The 18,520-nt window shown below is 47.4% G+C and overlaps 1 protein-coding gene across 1 annotated transcript in view; it reads right to left on the reverse strand.

The window, feature by feature from the left end:
• ENTREP2 (endosomal transmembrane epsin interactor 2) overlaps positions 1-18,520 on the reverse strand; it is a gene marked incomplete at both ends in the record, with an annotated part of 358,528 nt that overhangs the window by 161,269 nt on the left and 178,739 nt on the right. Inside the window, one exon of the mRNA XM_082851600.1 lies at positions 11,365-11,421. Within this exon, the coding sequence (XP_082707726.1) occupies positions 11,365-11,421 (57 nt within the window). The remainder of the gene's footprint in view (positions 1-11,364; positions 11,422-18,520) is intronic.

Genomic DNA, 18,520 nt, shown 5'->3' on the forward strand with positions numbered 1-18,520 from the left:
ATGTTGTAATAAAAATGAGTATTTTTTTCAATGACCACTTCTAATTTCACTTGGCCTTGAGTGGTTTCATTATGCTATAATTTAATTAGTCCATTTCAGTCTCAATTTTCTGGTTAGACATGTTCCCCTGATTAAATTTAATACTATTAGTAAATTTAAAGACAAGTGTATTAGTCTATTTTCATAATTAAGATAGGGGGCTTTAGATACTTCAGCTGCTGTATTAGCAGCATAAAATATTGCCTTATAAATATGGGTATACCCTAATTCCTTCTCGTCCTCAGCACTAACAAATGAAGCCTTCATCTTTAATGTGATCAAGCAAAATACGTTCTTTTGAATGTATTCAAGAGGTCATGATCTTGACTGTGAGAAACCCCCATAGTGGATTTATAACGAATTTTCTGAATAAATAATGACTGCCAATACATTTACATTAAACATATTAACCTTTAACTCACCTAAAATTTTAAATCGCGTATTAAAGTTATATTTGTGCTCAATTCAACGGGCTTGAAAGAAAGCCCTACAGGTTTCCTACATCTCATATTAAAGGTTAAAGTGATTCATACATTTTTTTTCCACAAAATATGGCCAAACATACAAACCTGAAGGGAGACCAGGACTGAATTTCTGATGTGCACATCAGGAAACATTTTTGCTAGTACAAAAATTCAAAAATACGTAAAAAAAGAAGCTGATATATGCAGTGTAAGATTTTAAGCTTCCTTACATTGGACAATGATCGCCATAGCAATGAAGAGAGAGAAAAACCCTCATCCAGGCGGAAGTTCCTTCATCATTCCCTTCCAATTCCTTGGCTTTCGCATGTGTCATTAAATATTGCAGTTGAAAAAACCAAAAAACCAGAATCCAAGCAGAATGGAAAGGCAATCAAAAAAAGCAATTTTTCTTTTTCATTAGTTGCCTGAAGGCATCCAACAAAATAGACACTATGGTAAGAATCAGTGATTTACACCTGAGTATAACTATATAGGAACTAATTATCAGACCCCTATTACTATCACTTCTGGTCTGGCTCCAGTGAATTAGGTTCCAATGGACAGGAGATGTTCTGGCCAGTGCACAGCAGAGTCGGGAGCTCAGTAAGGCTCCTGGCGCCACACACCGGACTCACCAGGGCTAGAAGCCTCCCTGCAGCTGAAGAAGCTCCCAAACACCTGCTGGAATGAATGCAAAACTAGGGAAGCCCCCATCTGGAGAAAACAAAATATGAAAGAAAAAAGTCCTCCATTTGGCAGCTTCTAATGGAAAGGAAACCATGCAATAATTAACCGGACGTGAGAGTGTTTTATTTGGTCTGATCGCAAGCGCAGTGAGTCTCCATCTGAGGCGTTAATAAGGAAGCCGGACGACGCCTCAGTCAGTAAAGAAGGAGGTTTGTTGTTGTTGAATTTAAAGGACTCGAGGAAGGCGGCAGCCCAGCGAGGAGGGCAGAGCCCACGGGCCAGGCGGCTTGAGCTGGTGTCACCCACTGTGGATGCCCCACACTGTCCCAGGTCCCATCCCTCCTCCTGGTGTAAGGCGGGATGACAACAGAGGTGCCCCCGGCATCAGGAGAACGTCGGGGCAAGAACACTTGGAAAAGACCAGGCACATGGTGTGTTCTACATCCGCGCATGTCAGTATGGAAGCCAAACGGAGATGATGCAATGGCCCTGGAGCAATGGTTTTCCACGTGCCTCGGGGGGTTCAGCAGGATGGAGAAGCTCCAGAAGCTCAGAAACACATCACCTGGGGGACAGCTGAGTGCTGCCACCGACCAGCTGCACGACCCTGAGCGTGACTAACCCTGGCAGCCCTCACATCATAGAGCGGCACTTAGGAGAGCGTCTGGACCACAGAGGGTGACGGATGAGGGTCAGCAATCGTGGCTGTGATCATCATCAGCATCACCATCTGTCCGGGACAGGCACGGCCTGAGACACTGCTGACCTTCACCATGGACACTGCAGACGGAGACCGAGGGAGGGAAGGCAGCTTCACCTGGGGGAATAAAGTCAGGTGCGCCTTCCCCAGCTGCTCACCTCCCCAGCAGCCTGCACCAGATCCTGCCCGTCCGCCTGGAGCTCCCCTTTCACAGATCCCAAAGACAGCCTTGGCCTTGTGGGGCAGGCCCAGCCGGGCGGGGGAGTAGGAACTGCTGCCCACCCCAAACAAGAAGACAGGAGACACCCAGCAACCAGCCACCAACTAGCCCCGCTCGTCCACATGGTCCTTCTTCTGTAAGTACGAACAGGAAACCAAAGATGCCACACGTCTGAGGAACACTAATATCATGAATAAGGACCTAAAGGAGTCGAGACCAACTGGCCAGTGGGGGGAGCTGAGAACACGGGGAGGTAGGAAACCTGATGAACAAAATTCGAATTAATATTAGGAGGCGACGGCACCCCTAGAGCGCATGCTTCCTAAACTGCGAACACAGTGCTGAGAAAAAGCAGCAGTTAGAGAACAACAGAGGATTCTTTGAAAGCAACACAGGTGTCGTCAAAATGAAAAATTCAGCAGGCGGGTCAAGCAGTAGCATGGATGTGGCTGAGGCCCAAACTAGTCATCCAGAAAATAAAACAAGAAATATCCCAGCAAGTACAGAAAAAGAACATGTTAGAAAATGTTAAGAATTCTATGGCATCAGTTTATCTGCCTGCAGCAGGCAGTACATCCTTTTACCTACTGTGAGTAGCATAAACTCGAGAAGGCTGAGAAGTACACAGGAGACATATAATCAATAATTAATGAAAGAAATTCCCCTGGAAAACTTTTCTTGAAATATCCAATAGACAAACAATTAGCTCTATTACAACACTTCACTACCGTGTGTTGTAACCAGATATAAAATCAACACACAATTGTCCTTCCAGAAATTATAACAGAAAACATATTCCCATCTCTCAACATTATAGATGTAATTTTCCTAGAATGCAATCACAATCAAACTCAAATCATTATCAGCTGAGAACTTTACAAACTGATTTTAAAATTTACTGAAGAGAAGAGGCACAGAAGTAGCCAAGAAAATTATGAAAAAAATCAAAGAGCAATTTATTATAAAGCTAGACTAATTAAAACATTGTAGTATTGGCTTAGAAATGGACCAACAGATTCATGAAATAGGGATTAATAAACACACCCATGTCCATAGCAGTGGGGAGGGGACACTTCAAATGCGAGGAGAAATATTGAACATTCAAAAAATGGTGTTGGGGCTTCCCTGGTGGCGCAGTGGTTGGGAGTCTGCCTGCCGATGCAGGGGACACGGGTTCGTGCCCCCGTCTGGGAAGATCCCACATGCCACGGAGCGGCTGGGCCCGTGAGCCATGGCCGCTGAGCCTGCGCGTCCGGAGCCTGTGCTCCGCAACGGGAGAGGCCACAACAGTGAGAGGCCCGTGTACCGCAAAAAAAAAAAAAAAAGCTAACAATTCTGTATTTTTTTAAAAAAGGCATTTCATCAAAAATTCAAAGACAAAGACAAACAACAGACTGGGATAAAATATTAGTCACCTGAAATGGAAAATAATTACTATATTAAGAAATCCCACAAATTAATGACAGTCTTACAGAAAAATAGACAGAAGATGTAAACAAGCACGTCACAGAAAAATTCAAACGGGCAATGAAATCTTGTTATTTGTTTCCTTTCTGTCTCATCTATTCATCGTCTAACTTCTCCTTTATTTTCTGTCTTCTTTTGGATGAACTGGGTATTTTTTACGACTCCATTTTATTTCCTTTGTTAGTTCATTAGCCAAGTCTTAAAAAAATTTTTTTTTTAATGTTGGTGGTTGTGTTTGGGCTTATAGTATATATATTCGCCTTATCACAGCTCACCACAGAGCTTAAGAGCCTTACACCGTATATACTTCTATCTTCCTGCATTTACACATTTTTTCCATATATATGTTATAAATTCCATAATATCTTGGTGTGCTTTTCTTCATACTTCCTGTTCTTTGGGCACATTGAGCTTCTCAGATCTGTGGGCTCATAGTTTTATCCAATTTTGAAAAAACATTTCAGTATTATTTCCTCAAATAGTTTTTTCCTGTCCATCCCCACTATTTTAGGTACCCATTCCACGGATATGAGGCTTCTTGAAATTTCCCCACACAGCTCACTAATGATTTTTCCATTTTCCACAAAATTCTTTTTTCTCTGTGTCCTACATTTTGGAATAATTTCTAGTGCAATGCCTTCGAGTTCACTAACCCTTTCTTATCTCTGATCTAATCTGTTGTTCATCTTGTCCAATGAATTTTTTCTCCCACTGTAGTTCACTGGAAGTTCAACTGGTCTTCTTTATACTGTCTCTACTTTTAAACATCTGCAATACAGTTATAACAACTGTTTTAATATCTTTGTCAGCTATTTCTAACATCCAGGTCAGTTATGTATCGGTTTCAATTTGTTAATTTTTCTCATATGTCAGGTTGCATCTTCCTGTTTCTCTGCGTGCCTAGTAATCCGATTATGCGTGCTGTCTTGGGCAGATAATTTTGTATTCCTATGAACATTCTTGAACTTTGCTCTGGGACATGTATACATTACTTGGAAATGGTTTGATTCTTTTGGATCTAGCTCTCAAGATGTGTCAGACAGGACTGGAGCAGCATTGAGCCTGGAGCTTATTATTCCCCATAACGGAAGCAAGATTCTGCTGAGTATTCTACCTGCTGTCCCAATGAATCATGAGGTTTTCCAGCATGGGCGGTGGGAAAGCCCTGCTTTGGTGCCTGGCGCTGCTCCTTCCAAGCCTCTCATTGGTTCTTTCCTGGCCTCAGCTGCAAGAGCTGATCAGTAACAGCCGAATACTGGTAAGGGATCATCTGTGGGTCTCCAGGACTTTTGTAAGCTCTCAGGCACTTGTACTGAAAGCTCTACCCACCCTGAAGTCCCGGCCCCTCAGCTTGTTCTCCTTAACTCAGCTAGTGTGCCAGGCTCTGCCCAGACTCCCCCTACCTGTGCTGCAGCCTGGGGACCCTTCTCACAGCTGGACACGGGCAATCTTAGGACTTACCATGGACGGTGGGGCATCAAGGTCGAAGGAACACACTGTTGAATCGGGCCAAGGTTAGTGACATGGGCCCACCAAGCAGAGATTCTGGCATTCAACGTCTTAGCTGGAGGAATTAGGAAGGATTCTCGCTGTTTGTTTGGCTCAAATACGAACCCCAAGGTGGGCTGCACTAAGTGAAGTTGACATGCCAGACCTTCTAGGTATAGCCTCGAGGGAGGAACTTAAAGGCTGGGGGAGACTGGAATGACAGAGTACACTCTTCATGTAAGACCTGCTCACCCGTCCCGGAGGATCCCGAGAACACGGCTTCCACCACGACACTGTGAATACATCTGTGAGGGGAGCCCCAGCACACTTGAGGAGCCCTGAGGGACTCTCCTCTGTAGATCAGAAACGGCAGTAGACATGCCTGTGCTGCCATCAAACTAGGATCCCCAAGTGCATGAGGATTCTGGGATCCCAGGGCGGCAGGGGCCGAGTGGCGGCACTTCATCACCAAAGACCAGGTGGGTGTGGTTAGGGTGATGGGCAGTGGGGCCAGAGCAGCGGTTCGAAGAGTCTGACTCACAGAGATGCTTGGTGTTGGCTCACAGAGGTTCTGCCTCTCAGACTGAACCCTAACCGATACACATTCCCATCAGGGTTGATAAAATTTAGCAATAAAAGTAAACCACTATCTGAATAAACCAAAAAGTCAGACTCCTCAACCACTATAACATAAAACACAAACAGTACTAAACACATCACTCTATAGGGCACTCTGATTCCTACAGATTAGTACTTTTCAAAATATGTCTACTTTGCTCTTAAAAAACTATACTAAATAAACTGTAATTTGTTACATATAAAAATAAATTCTAAAAATGTTTTCAACCCCGTGGTTATTAATTTCTCAATAGTATTAGTTATCACAAATAATCTAGTGGCCAGGTCAGTACTACCCATTCAAGTTTTTTTTTAAGTGTACAGTAGTCCCCCCTTATCTGCAGGGAATACATTCCAAGGCCCCCATTGGATGCCTGAAATGGCAGAGAGTACAGAACCCTGTATATATCAATATATACCCGTGATAAAGCTTAATTCGTAAGTTAGGCCCAGTAAGAGATTAACAATAATAATAATAAAACAGAATAATTATAAAAATAGACTGTAATAAAATTTATGTGAATGTGGTCTCTCTCTCTCAAATATCTTATTGTACAAATGTAATGCCTTTTCCATCTTAACTAAGTGCTTATAGTGTACTATGGCCATACCTTTTGCAGTTGAGGAGTGACAGCAAAACTAGCATAAATTTCTTTTTCCTTCTTCACAATTTCACAGATAGAAGGTTTGTTCTCACTGTAGATCTTGGCAAACTCAGCGTACGAGTTTTCTTTCCTTATTAAGTCTAGCACTTTTACAGCTTCTCTCTGGCGTATCCAGATTGCCAGCATAACTACCCTTGAGCTTTGGGGCCTTTATTAAGTAAAATAAGGGTCACTTGAATACAGCACCGAGATACTGCGACAGTCGCTCCAATAACCCAGATGGCTACTGAGTGACTAACAGGTGGGACCCACTGGACAAAGGGACGATTCACATTCCAGGGGGGTTGGAGTGGGATGGCATGGGTTTCACCACAATACTCAGAACAGAAAGAAATTGAAAACTTATGAATTGTGTTTTTTTTTAATTTAAAAAAAATTTATTTTACTTATTTATTTTTGGCTGCGTTGGGTTTTCGTTGCTGTGCGCTGGCTTTCTTTAGCTACGGCAAGTGGGGGATACTCTTCACTGGGGTGAGCGGGCTTCTCACTGCGGTGGCTTCCCTTGTTGCAGAGCACGGGCTCTAGGCACGCAGGCTTCAGCAGTTGTGGCACGTGGGCTCTAGAGTGCAGGCTCAGTAGTTGTGGCGCACAGGCTGAGTTGATCCACGGCATGTGGGACCTTCCTGGACCAGGGATCAAACCCGTGCCCCCTGCGTTGGCAGGCAGATTCTTAACCACTGCGCCACCAGGGAAGCCCTTAGGAATTGTTTATTTCTGGAATTTTCCATTTAATATCTTCAGACTGCAGCTGAGGGTGGGTAACTGAAACCGTGTAAAGTGGGACCGTGGATGGTGGGAGGGGCTCCTGTACTACCTGTGATCATGTGTGAGACTGTTTCCAATACTGATATATGTATAAGCAATCACAAGACATGCCACTGAATCTTTCAAAAACATGAGCTAATCAGAGCTATACAATCTGAATCTTAATTGGCATCTAGCGTAATGTAGAACCTTTTATAGTTTGATGTAAGGAAGACAATTATCTCAATCATAGGAGACACTTAGCACATAGAAAAAAATGAATGAAAAAAAAATGTGAACATACGTATTCTCTACTGGCGTAGCGCCTGCCTTGTTTCAGAATTTGGAAAGGCTCTTAGAAAATACGATGGTGAGAATGTCACAGCATCTCCCTCCTCCTCCCCTCACATCACAGGCCCCAGCTGGAAAGGGCGGCCTCCTTCCCGCCCCCATCAGCCAGCCTGCTGCCCCCACCTTGTCCTCTTTCCCAACGCAAGTCCCTCCACCACCCACAACACATCAAGTCGCTCTGACCTGAAGCTTACACCCCCTCCCCCACCTCACTCTGTCTGACGGGCTCAGAGTGAGGCAGAGAAAGGAGGCCCAGCAGGGCTGTGACGGGCCCACACTCACCAGCCCGTCGGAGGAGAGATATGGTCAACCGACTGAGGGCAGCCCCCACAGCCCCACATCAGCGTCACTCCTGGCCTCCCCCAGCCAGCCTGCGAGGCTCTTCCAACACCTCGAGGGGCAGACACCTCCCTTCAGAGAGGGCAACTTGCTCTGGTGGTCATTCGCAGGGGTGGGGCGTGTCGTGTCCCCCTGGAAATGAACCAGAACTCACAGTGGCCTCTTCAGTTTTATGCCTCAGGAAGATGGAAACGTACCATTAGAGTAAAGGATAAAACTGGAGCTTGATATAAAATAACTATTTATCAGAGAAACACACATCAAAACTGCAATGAGATTATTACCTCATGCCCATTGGACTGGCTATTGTCAAAAAGGCAAGAAATAATAAATGCTGGAGAGGATGTGGAGAAAAGGGAGCCCTCCTACACTGTTGGTGGGAATGTAAATTGGTGCAGCCACCATGGAGAACAGTATGGAGGTTCCTCAAAAAATTAATAATAGAACTACCATACGACCCAGCAATCCCACTGCTGGGCATATATCTGAAGAAAAAGAAAACACTAATTTGAAAAGACACATGCACCCCGACGTTCACTGCAGCACTATTTACAATAGCCAAGACATGGAAACAACCTAAGTGTCCATCAACAGAGGAATGGATAAAGAAGATGTGGCACATATATACAATGGAATATTACTCAGCCATAAAAAAGATAAAATCTTGCCAATTGTGACAACATGGATGGACCTTGAGGGTTTTATGCTAAGTGAAGTAAGTCAGACAGGGAAAGACAAATACTGTATCATTTCACTGGTATGTAGAATCTTAAAAACAAACAAAACACAAAATAAACGAACATACCAAAGCAACCAAAAACAAACACGTAGATAACAGAGAACAGAATAGTGGTTGCCAGAGGGGAAAGGGGCTCAGTGGAGGAGTGATGGATAGAAACTGGATATTTGGTGATGAGCACACTGCAGCGTACACAGATGTAGACATATAAGGCTGTACACATGAAACTTATATGATGTTATAAACCAATGTCACCTCAATAAAAAATAATTCTCAAAAAAAAAGGAATTATTTAAATGAAGACTTCAAGCTATTCTAGCTGTGAGACCCTAGGCAAGATATTTACCTTTCTAAGTCTTCCTTTTCTTCTGGAAAATGGGGATAAAAACAGTAGCTTACTCACAAGGATACTGTGTGGATAAGCTCAGCGGATCCCGTGCAGGGCTTAGCACGAAGGAAACGCCCAGCACGTGGTTCCTGTTAACAGTAGTTTGTAGGTGGGCCCTACATGTTGTGGAACAGGATGAGGGGCTTGGACGCAGACGCTCGGAGGAGCCTGGGGGGAAGGAGGGCTTCCAGGAAGCAGCGAGAAGCGAGCCCTCATGAGTGGAAGGGCAGGGCAGAGGCCAGAGGGGTCGGGGAGGACCTGTCAGTCGAGGCCCACACCACACGCCGGCAGTCCAGAGGGTCCAGGTGTCAGGGTGAGGCTGGGAAGGGAGGAAAACTAAGGCCACATCAACGCTCACAGTTCAGAGAGTGAGTTTTCTGCAAACGAATCAAAAGTTGTATCATCCTGGTCAACAGACAGAAGAGTGTCCTTACAGCAGAGACAACCAGCTCTCCGCCAAGACTCTGTCCCCACTCCACAATGTGGGCCGTCTCTGGGAGGGACCCGTCCAGGGAGGGACCACCTTTTTCAGCTTCCTTCCCAACCAGACACGCTTCGGGCCCCGTGACGAGCCCTCCCCACTGGTGTGACGTGCAAGCATGAGTGTCCCTTTCAGGCCAAGGAAGTCAAGGAGCACGTGTTTCTCCTTCCTCTCCCCCCTTCACTGAAATGCAGGGGACCCCACGGGCCTGGGGAGTGCAGGGCCACTGGTGGAAGCAAGCGGGGTCTTTGAATCTGGTGTGGGGGGAGCAGCCGCTGCCTGGAAAGCCCACCTGGATGGGAGCAGGAAGCAGATGTTCACGGCGTTAAGACACGAAGTCTGGGGTCTGAGAGCTGCTGGTGTCACCCTAACCGACCCCTTACCTCCCTGACTCAGCAAAGCAGCCAGTTGAGCTGGGGGAGCCCTTCCTCCTCGTCTACCTGGAGAGCTGCTGGGCTGTGCGGAGCTGGGGGGTGAGCCCCTGGAAAGCTCGGCTGCAGGGGCTCCCGCTGGGGCCATCCTCCTTGGGCGAGGCCCCGAGACCCACCCTACTGCTGCGGGCACCCCCCCACCCCAAGGACACACCTGCGCCACCTGCACAAGGAGTCCTGACCCCTCAGCAGGCATGAGCACGTGCATCCTTCGCGGTAAGATGCCCAGTCCCGAGAAGCTCCGTCCCAGGGTAGGGCTGGGGCAGGCGTGCGGTGGCGGGGACGGGTGCCCTTTCTCCCATCCCACACACCCACCCGAAGGAGGGCGGCTTCCCTCTGTCCAGACGCCAGGCTGAGGGCCTACTCTCTCTGCCCTGCAGGGTGGGGGTAGGTCAGGAGGGATGGGCAGGTTGTCCCCGTTTCCCTGAAGGGGACCCACAGCACAGCCAAAACGTCAGGCCCCACGGCCCAGTGTCTGCCGCCACTTGCCCCTGCACAGAAGAGTCAGTGTCTCAATACACAAGCCGTGATTTACTTTAAAATAATCCAGCAAGGGGCTTAGATGAAACAGGACCAGTCAATGTTGATACCATTGAGGACGGATAGGGGTACACGGGGTTCACTATACTAGTCTCTCTATTCTGGTGAATATTTGAAAATGTCAATATAAAAACATTTTAAGGAAATTTCTCAGTATTTTGTACAAGAGGAAGCCCCCTGAATTAAACTACCCCTCTCTCCCAGTGCCTTTTCAGGATGTCATGATTCCCCTCACGAAGGAGGAGGTGTTTACAACAGACAAGATTTGTGGGTTTTTTTCTATTTCCATTAATATTTAGTATGTCATTATCTCCAAGTCTAATCACTTAAAGAAGAGATTTTAAATAATTGATTACTACCTAAGAGGAAAAAATCCATGCCGTCTTTTTCATTATCCATCAAAACCCAGAAAACCTCTCCGTATAGTCCTGACGTGGACACATAAATATATTAATGCACATGCTGAGAAGAACACACATACAAATCAATAGACATAAATTCACCCTGGGTACTTTCAGATGGAAAAACCATCATCCTCTTTCCACCCCCCGTGTGGCGTCTTCCTCCCCAGCATGAGGCCTGACCCCATAAGAGAGGGCTCCAGGGGCACCCCTTTCTTCCTTCTTCCAAAGAAACATCTATGCAAAGAAATACCAATACCTCATAGAGTTTCACAGTCTCCAAAACACACAGAAAGCTAACATTTCTCGAACTCGGATGAGCTACGTCCTATTGTGTGATCACCCGTAAGCCTATTCATGTGCACGATCGTGTTTATCCGTCTAGAGAAAACGCTTGCATCTGCACTTATTAAAATGCCTTTGTTGGTGGCATGTCCTCCAAGAGGGCACAACACTGAAAAACAGAAAGAGGATGGCCCGTGAGCGCCTGTGGAGGGGGCAGCAGGACGCCCATGGTCAAGACGAACGCGCCTTGAAAGCACTCACACCTCCGCGAGCAGAGCCCTGCTCCATGGCCGCATGGGGACCCGGGTGCCACTTACCACGAGGGACAGGGGCCTCTTCCAGGAGACGACGCCGATAAGTCCCGACAGCAGCACCTGGAACAGAGGGAGCAGGGGGTGAGGAGCCTCCCAGGACTTTTCTAGAGCACAGCACGCAGGCAGGAGCGGGTCATGGTGGTGGGTCTGTCCCTCCCGACAGTCACACCTGCAGCCACCACGCGGGGCCAGAGTGACCAGCTCGCAGGGATGCCGAGAGCAGATGCGTTTTCCGAACGAGCCTCCCACCCACTCCCGGGCCCTCAGCCTTATCCCCCCAGGTCCTGAGAGATACTTGCTGTGTGACTTAACATCACAGACAGCACTGAACACACTACTTTGGGGAAGGCGGTGCTGTCCCCACTCACAGGTCACCCGCAACCTGCCCAGCGGCCTGAAGGCTCCCTCTGTTCTCCCACACCTGGGACCACCACCAGCCCCTACAGGGGTCTCCCCTTCACTCTCACCCCACCCAGGAGGCTCCCTCACTGTCCACACTGGCTCTAGGCTGCCCGCCCCGGCCCAGGCCAGCCCTGCCCCACCCCTGGCCCCCACCCCGCCGAGCGTGTCCCCCCCAGAACCTCCCCAGCAGTGCCCCCTCCGCCCTGGCTCCCCTGTCGCCCTTTGTCTGCCAACTCCCAGGAGAACCACCCTCGGCTCCTGGCACACCCTTCTTCCGGGCTGCCCCCCAAGCCCACGTCAGACCCATGTTTGCTGATCCCCATATTCCCAGTCTCCTTGTGTCCAGGCAGGGCCACTGGACCACAGAGACACAGCTGCACCCCACGCCCACTGCCCACCGCAATCTGCCTTCAGAGGGGTCGCTGGATGCAACAGACAAGGGCCGTTACCACCTTGACTTTCCACAGTGGGCCTGGGCCAGGCAGTCCGGGACCAGGCTGGAGGGGCCGGGCTGCACTTCCCCTGGGATTCCAAAAGGACCGACCCCAGACCCGGAGCAGAACACGCAATTGAACAGACCCACAAGGTCCCGTTGGTGACAGAGCCCAGTTCACCCTCCAGCACCTCTGCACTGAGCAGGACCGAGTCTTAGACCCTGCAGCCTCCACCCACCCAGTGCCGTGCTGGTCTCCACACACACACACACACACACACACACACACACACACACACACACACACACACACACACACACACACACACACACACACACACACACACACACACACACACACACACACACACACACACACACACTTAACAGAAAAGAATGAATGGAAGAGCTTCCGCATGCTCTGCTCCCCAGCCTGTCACATCTACCTTCTCTCTTCAGGGCACGTACCTCTCCCGAACGCAGCCAGTGCCGCAAATGTTAGACAACCGTTTTCCCACCTCCCGAGTCTCCTCTCTCCGTGATGCTGCCCAGCTCCAGCTGCAGCCGTCACAGAAACCCTGGGCTGCTGTTCCCCACCCCCCTGCCCCACGGTCTCCGAGGCCAAGTCTCCGTCATTCTTCTCCACGTGACTCTAAAGCCGCTCTCTCCCCTTCTGCACCCAACACTCCACCCATCAGAACACCCTCTCTGGTGTCGAATTCTTCCTCCTCAATGGACACACGACTTCCCCCTAGTCATTTTCCGTTGGACTGAGCTGCCATTTCTCCTAAGGATAGGCTGTCGGGACTCTCACCATCACCTTATGCTGGAGAGCGCACACCCTGACCTCTTCTCTCCACCTCCAAACCTTCTTGTGGAGAATCCAAAACTTCTGCCAACTCCGCCATCAACATCTGAGCTCCTGGCGCGTTCAGGAGCCGCAGTCGTGAAGTTGGGTTGGCTCTCCCTCTCGACACCTCTCCTCCCCCTCTGCTTGCCCTCGCTCTCATGATTTACCTGCCTGGACGGGGTGCTCTGCCACTCACTCACCTCTGCCCCTCCACTGGAACTGCGCTGGACGCCTGTCAGGTGAATGTCACCTCCCTGGACGGGCAACCAGACCCACACAAATCTGGTCCCTGCTTTCCCACCAGCACCGCCCTAAGTGAGCCTCCACTCATGTCCTGGCCACTTTGGGCACCAAAGCCACTGCATTTCTCAAACACGAGCCCTGGAACGGAACCCCTGCAGGCTGTCTTCCCTCCATACTCAGCACTCCCCTCCTGTCACCGCCCACCTCCTGGCCCCCTGCCTCAGCCCCACCCCTTTCTCTTCCTTCAGATGATGGCCAAGCTCTGGGGGCTGAGCTCTGACCCCACCATCCGCCTAGGATGGGGCTTCCACAGTGTCCTCTGTCTGCCCTTCACGCCAACACTGGCCACGCCCAGACTGCGGCTGGAGAGAGGATGAGAATTCTCAGACTATCTCCCAGAAGATGTCCACTTACGCTCTGCCTTCTCCTTCTCATTTCTACCAGATGAAATTTCACCCATCCTTCCAGACGTGGCCCAACGCCTCCTCACCCAAGAAGGGCCTAGGAATTCGAGAGAACATGGGGCCCCACTGAACTCCCAAACCACCCCAGACCTCTCAAGTCCTCTCTGATACGCACAGACAGAACTCCTTCATCTTCTAAGCTGAAGCTGCTACAACTATCAAGTCTCTACAATGACCAGGCCACTTACAACAGGGATTTTACTGGACCTCCGAAGAGCAGGGGTTTCTAAACACAAAGGAAGTTAACAGCACTTATCTTAGGCCACAGTAAAAATTCTTGACATTTCCCATCTTCATCATGAAGTTATAATTCCACAAATCCCCTCAAATAATTTTACTTCCAACAAACATGGACTATTTGCTTCTTGAAGATAATTTACATTTCTAAATATCAATAATAACTATAATTGGGAATGGGTCCAAGTCCCCTATATGAAGGCAAAGAATAAAACCATCAAACGCAATGAGGCATGGAGATCCCGACCTTGTATAATGCCTTCCCCTTGAGTGTGAGTAGGATGTGCTATTCTGTGACCCTCCCCAGGGACGGCATCTTGAAATGATGTTGCCCTGGCAACACCTGGACTGCAGCCTTGTGGGACCCTGGCCAGTTGACCCTACTAAGCCATGTCCAGACTGATGACCCAAGAAATCTGTGAGATGGTAAATGGGTGTTGTGTTAAGCTGCAAAGTTTGCAGAAATCTGCTCTGCAGAAATAGAAAACAAATTGTCAGGGACTGAATGTCCCCCCAAACCCATATGGTGAAGCCCCAACCCTCAATGTGGTGGTATTTGGAGGCAGGACCTTCAGGAGGTGATTAGGGTTAGATTAGGTTGTGAAGGTGGGGCCCCCATGATGGGATGGTGACCTTATAGGAAGAGAAGGAGAGAGAGATCTCTCTCTCCACATGTACACACCATGGAAAGGCCACATGAGGACACAGAGAAGTGAGCTGTCTACCAGCCAAGAAGAGGGCCCTCCCCAAAACCTGACCATGGCAGCATCCTGATTGCAGACTTTCAGCCTCCAGAACTTCAAGGAAACACATTTCTGTTTAATCGGCCCAGTCTATGTTAAATTTCTAAATTTAATATTTACTTTATATTGGAGTATAGTTGATTTACAATGTTGTGTTAGTTCCAGGTATACAGCAAAGTGATTCAGTTATACATATACACGTCCATTCTTTTTCAGATTTTTTTCCCATATACGTTATTATAGAATATCAATAGCGCCCCCCTGTGCTTTACAGTGGGTCCTTGTTGATTAGCTATTTTATATATAGTAGTATGTGTATATTAATTACAAACTCCTAATTTATACCTCCCCCACCTTTCCCCTTTGGTAACCATAAGTTTGTTTTCAATATCTGTAAGTCTGTTTCTGTTTTGTAAATAAGTTCATTTGTATCGTTTTTTTTAGATTCCACATATAAGTGATATCATACGATATCTGTCTTTCTCTATCAGACTTATTTCACTCAGTAGGACAATCTCCAGGTCCACCCATGTTTCTGCAAATGTCATTATTTCTACGATATTTTGTTACTGCAGCCTAAGCTTACTAATACACTAACACATCCAGAGTGGGATGCTGGATTTTTGTTCCTAAATATCCCCTCTCCCTCCACATCTGCTCTCAGGCAGAGCTGACTTCTCTGCCTCTGGTACAGAAACATCAGCACCAGCTCTAACAAGGGTGACTACGTTAGAGTGGAGGAGACTTTCAAAGACCAGATGCTGGGCTCCTCCTCCCTGAGGGTGCCTGCTCCTATCCCCATGGCAACCAGGGGAGGGGACCATATCCCTGCTCTGAAAAGACAGGGACTTAGGTTGAACTGCTGTTTGCTCCATCCTAGCAACAAGGCAGGACGATGTTGCATGTTCTGCCACATCGGTAATTCTGCAGGCTTACTTTGTACCACTCCTGTGAGGAACGGGGTCCTGCATCTAACTGGCCAGTGAAATTATATCTCAAGTACCCTCTGTCCTGTTTAATTTGCCAGGATTGATATTCAAAGTCTGCAGTTTACAAAGACACTGAAGTGGGTCAGAGAAGAGGAACAGACAATTCAGTAGTTGTGAAAGAAAAGCCAAAAAGAACAGGAAAGGCATGATGCTGCCCAGAGAGGAGGGTTAACTTTCCCAGCACCTGTGAGTTGCTGTGAGGACGCCAAGTGGCTCTTTTCTCCACTTCCCCACCCAGCCTACAGAGATGCAAGAGATAAAATTAGAAAGGAGAAAGAGCTTCCTGCTGTTGGGAGCAATGAGAGGGGATAAGAGACTGCGGGGAAGTAACAGCATCTTTACAGCAGAAGTCCTTGCCTTTGATTGGTGCTGCCCCTGTACTCCGAGGCCCGGAATAAATCAGTCCTTTAAATCTTGTCTCTGAGACTGAAAAGTTATTTCACTGACTAAAATCAGGAACTTTCTTCAGATCTTCCAATCTGGTTCAAAGGCAAAGAGTAATGCAAGATTTCGGGTAGTGAAGCAACTGCTTCCAGAATGCAGACTTGAAAACCAGTTAAATTATTTCACAAAATATATGGCCGGCTGCCCCATAGCTACAGTGGTACCAGTTTACCACTAAAAAGCCAGCATGCACGTGTCTGGAGAAAGACCTGCTGTTGCAATAAGGGCACAGATAGTACTCTGAGCTGCTCAGAATGAAAGACGTCTGTGGGTCCCCACCTTCCACACCTTCCGGATTGCAGGCCTGCGCTACGTGGGCCTCATGGAGTAGGTGATCCTCCTACTTTATCCCACCTCCATTTTCTTCTCTTTCAGCCTGGTTTTCTTTGTCTGGGTCTCCCCGGGGCCACACGGCCAGGTTCCATCAGGTGTGAAGGCCCTCAGCCTCCTGAGTCCATCTCGGCTCCCGTCTGGGAAAGAGACACCTCTGCAGCCTTCCCATCCCACCCATGCCTGTGCCTCCTTCCCTCAGCACATTTCCTGCTCCCAACCGTTCGCTTTCTCTGCATATCAGTGCATCAAACTCAGAACATCCACAAGGAAAGCCACTCTCCTCAAAGCCATTCTCCACAATAGAAAAAGAAGTCTGCAGCTTTCATTTGCTTTTCGTACAGTAGCAAAGCTATAAATCGATGACAAAGTTGCCCCATGAAAGAAAAAAAAGTAAAATCATATAAATGTTATAAATAACTCAGAGCTGAGATACACGCCACCTGTTCTACTGCAATGTGTGTTTCCTTGATGCAAATTAGCTCACGTACGCTGGGTACCAAACTCATGTGCCCTGGCTCTGCCCTGTAATATGTAGGCTTCTCTAGAGCCGCTTACTCTGAAATTAGGGTAGTTTCTAGACCTGACACTGGATTTTGTTATTTGATGAGTAATGTCACACATATATTATTATACTTTTAAAAATAAGTTGATTTTAAAATGTTTTAAAATAATTAGTTTCCTTTGTAATCCTGTATATTTTATTTCATGCATTTAAAAACCTCATTCTGAGAGGGACCCCAAAGACCTCACCAGACTGCTCTACCAGAAGTTAGGAACCCTTGATTTAGAAATCCTTGATTCAGTGCAGATCTTTTAATGGCAAATTCCCCTTTTTTGTTTATCTGTAAATTTCTTACTTCACCTCATGCTTGAAGAGTAGTTTTGCTGGATACACAATCCTAAGTGGACAGTTTCTTCTCTCAAGAGCTTGAAGATATTATTCTACTTTCTGGTTTCCACTGTTGCCATCAAGAAGTCGGCTGTCGTTAAACTGCTGTTCCTTGAGGGGTGTTGCTCACTCTTTAAAGACTTTTAAGATTGTCTCCTTGCCCTTGGTGTTCTGAAGTTTCTGCATGATATGTCTACGTGTGCATTTCTTTTTCTTTATCCTCTTTGAGATGGACTGTGCTCCTGAATCTGTAAATTTATATTTTTCATTAGTTCTGGAAATTTTTAGCCAGTACTTCTTCAAATATTTTCTCTCCTACATCCTCTCTGTCGGGGACCCCAAGAGCCACATGCTGATCCTTCGTACTTCATCCTCCAAATCCCTTAGTTCTTCTTTCACATCGGCCACACCCGTGCCGCTCAGTATTTCATTCTGAATATTTTCTCCAGGTGTATTTTCCAGATGACTAATTTTCCCTATTAATCAGCTGTTGAACATTTGCATTTGTTTAGAAAAATTCAATTGTTATATTTTAGGTATTTAGAAGTTCTATTTTTACCTTTCCCCAAATACAGCTATTTGTTTCAGATAGTTTCTTGTTGCACGCTCATCTTTAGGATTCTGCCCATAATTACTTTAACTGTTTCACGTTCAGAGGTTCCAGAGTCCAAGGGGGTAGTGAAAGGAAGGTGTCTAAGTCTGTCCTTCATTGTTTCTGTTGACCCCCACTCACTGCAGCTGGCTTTCTTTGATGCCTGCATTCTTGGAAGTCTTTTGTTGTGAATACAGCACTTGATCTTCATCAGTGAGTTTCTATAGACCCAAAATGGAGGAATTTTTCCCAATAGAGTTCTGCCAGTCCAGCCACCTGCCACCGTGTGGGGTGTGTGTGTGTGTGTGTGTGTGTGTGTGTGTGTGTGTGTGTGTGTGTGTGTGTATTTGCAGATGAGGTGGGGGGCCTCAGAGACCTGCAGTGCCTCAAGAAGCATGTCCTTTGTCCAAAACCAAGGCATAGGCAGATCGGTGTCTGGTGAGGCCCACTTCCTGGTCCATAGACAGTGGTCCTTCCACTGTGTCCTCACTTGTGGAAAGGGTGAGGGAGCTCCTGGAGTCTCTCCTATAAGGGCACTAA

This window comes from Leucopleurus acutus, assembly GCF_964270905.1.
Source record: "Leucopleurus acutus genome assembly, chromosome: 1".
In the NCBI taxonomy this organism is placed as follows: Eukaryota; Metazoa; Chordata; class Mammalia; order Artiodactyla; family Delphinidae; genus Leucopleurus; species Leucopleurus acutus.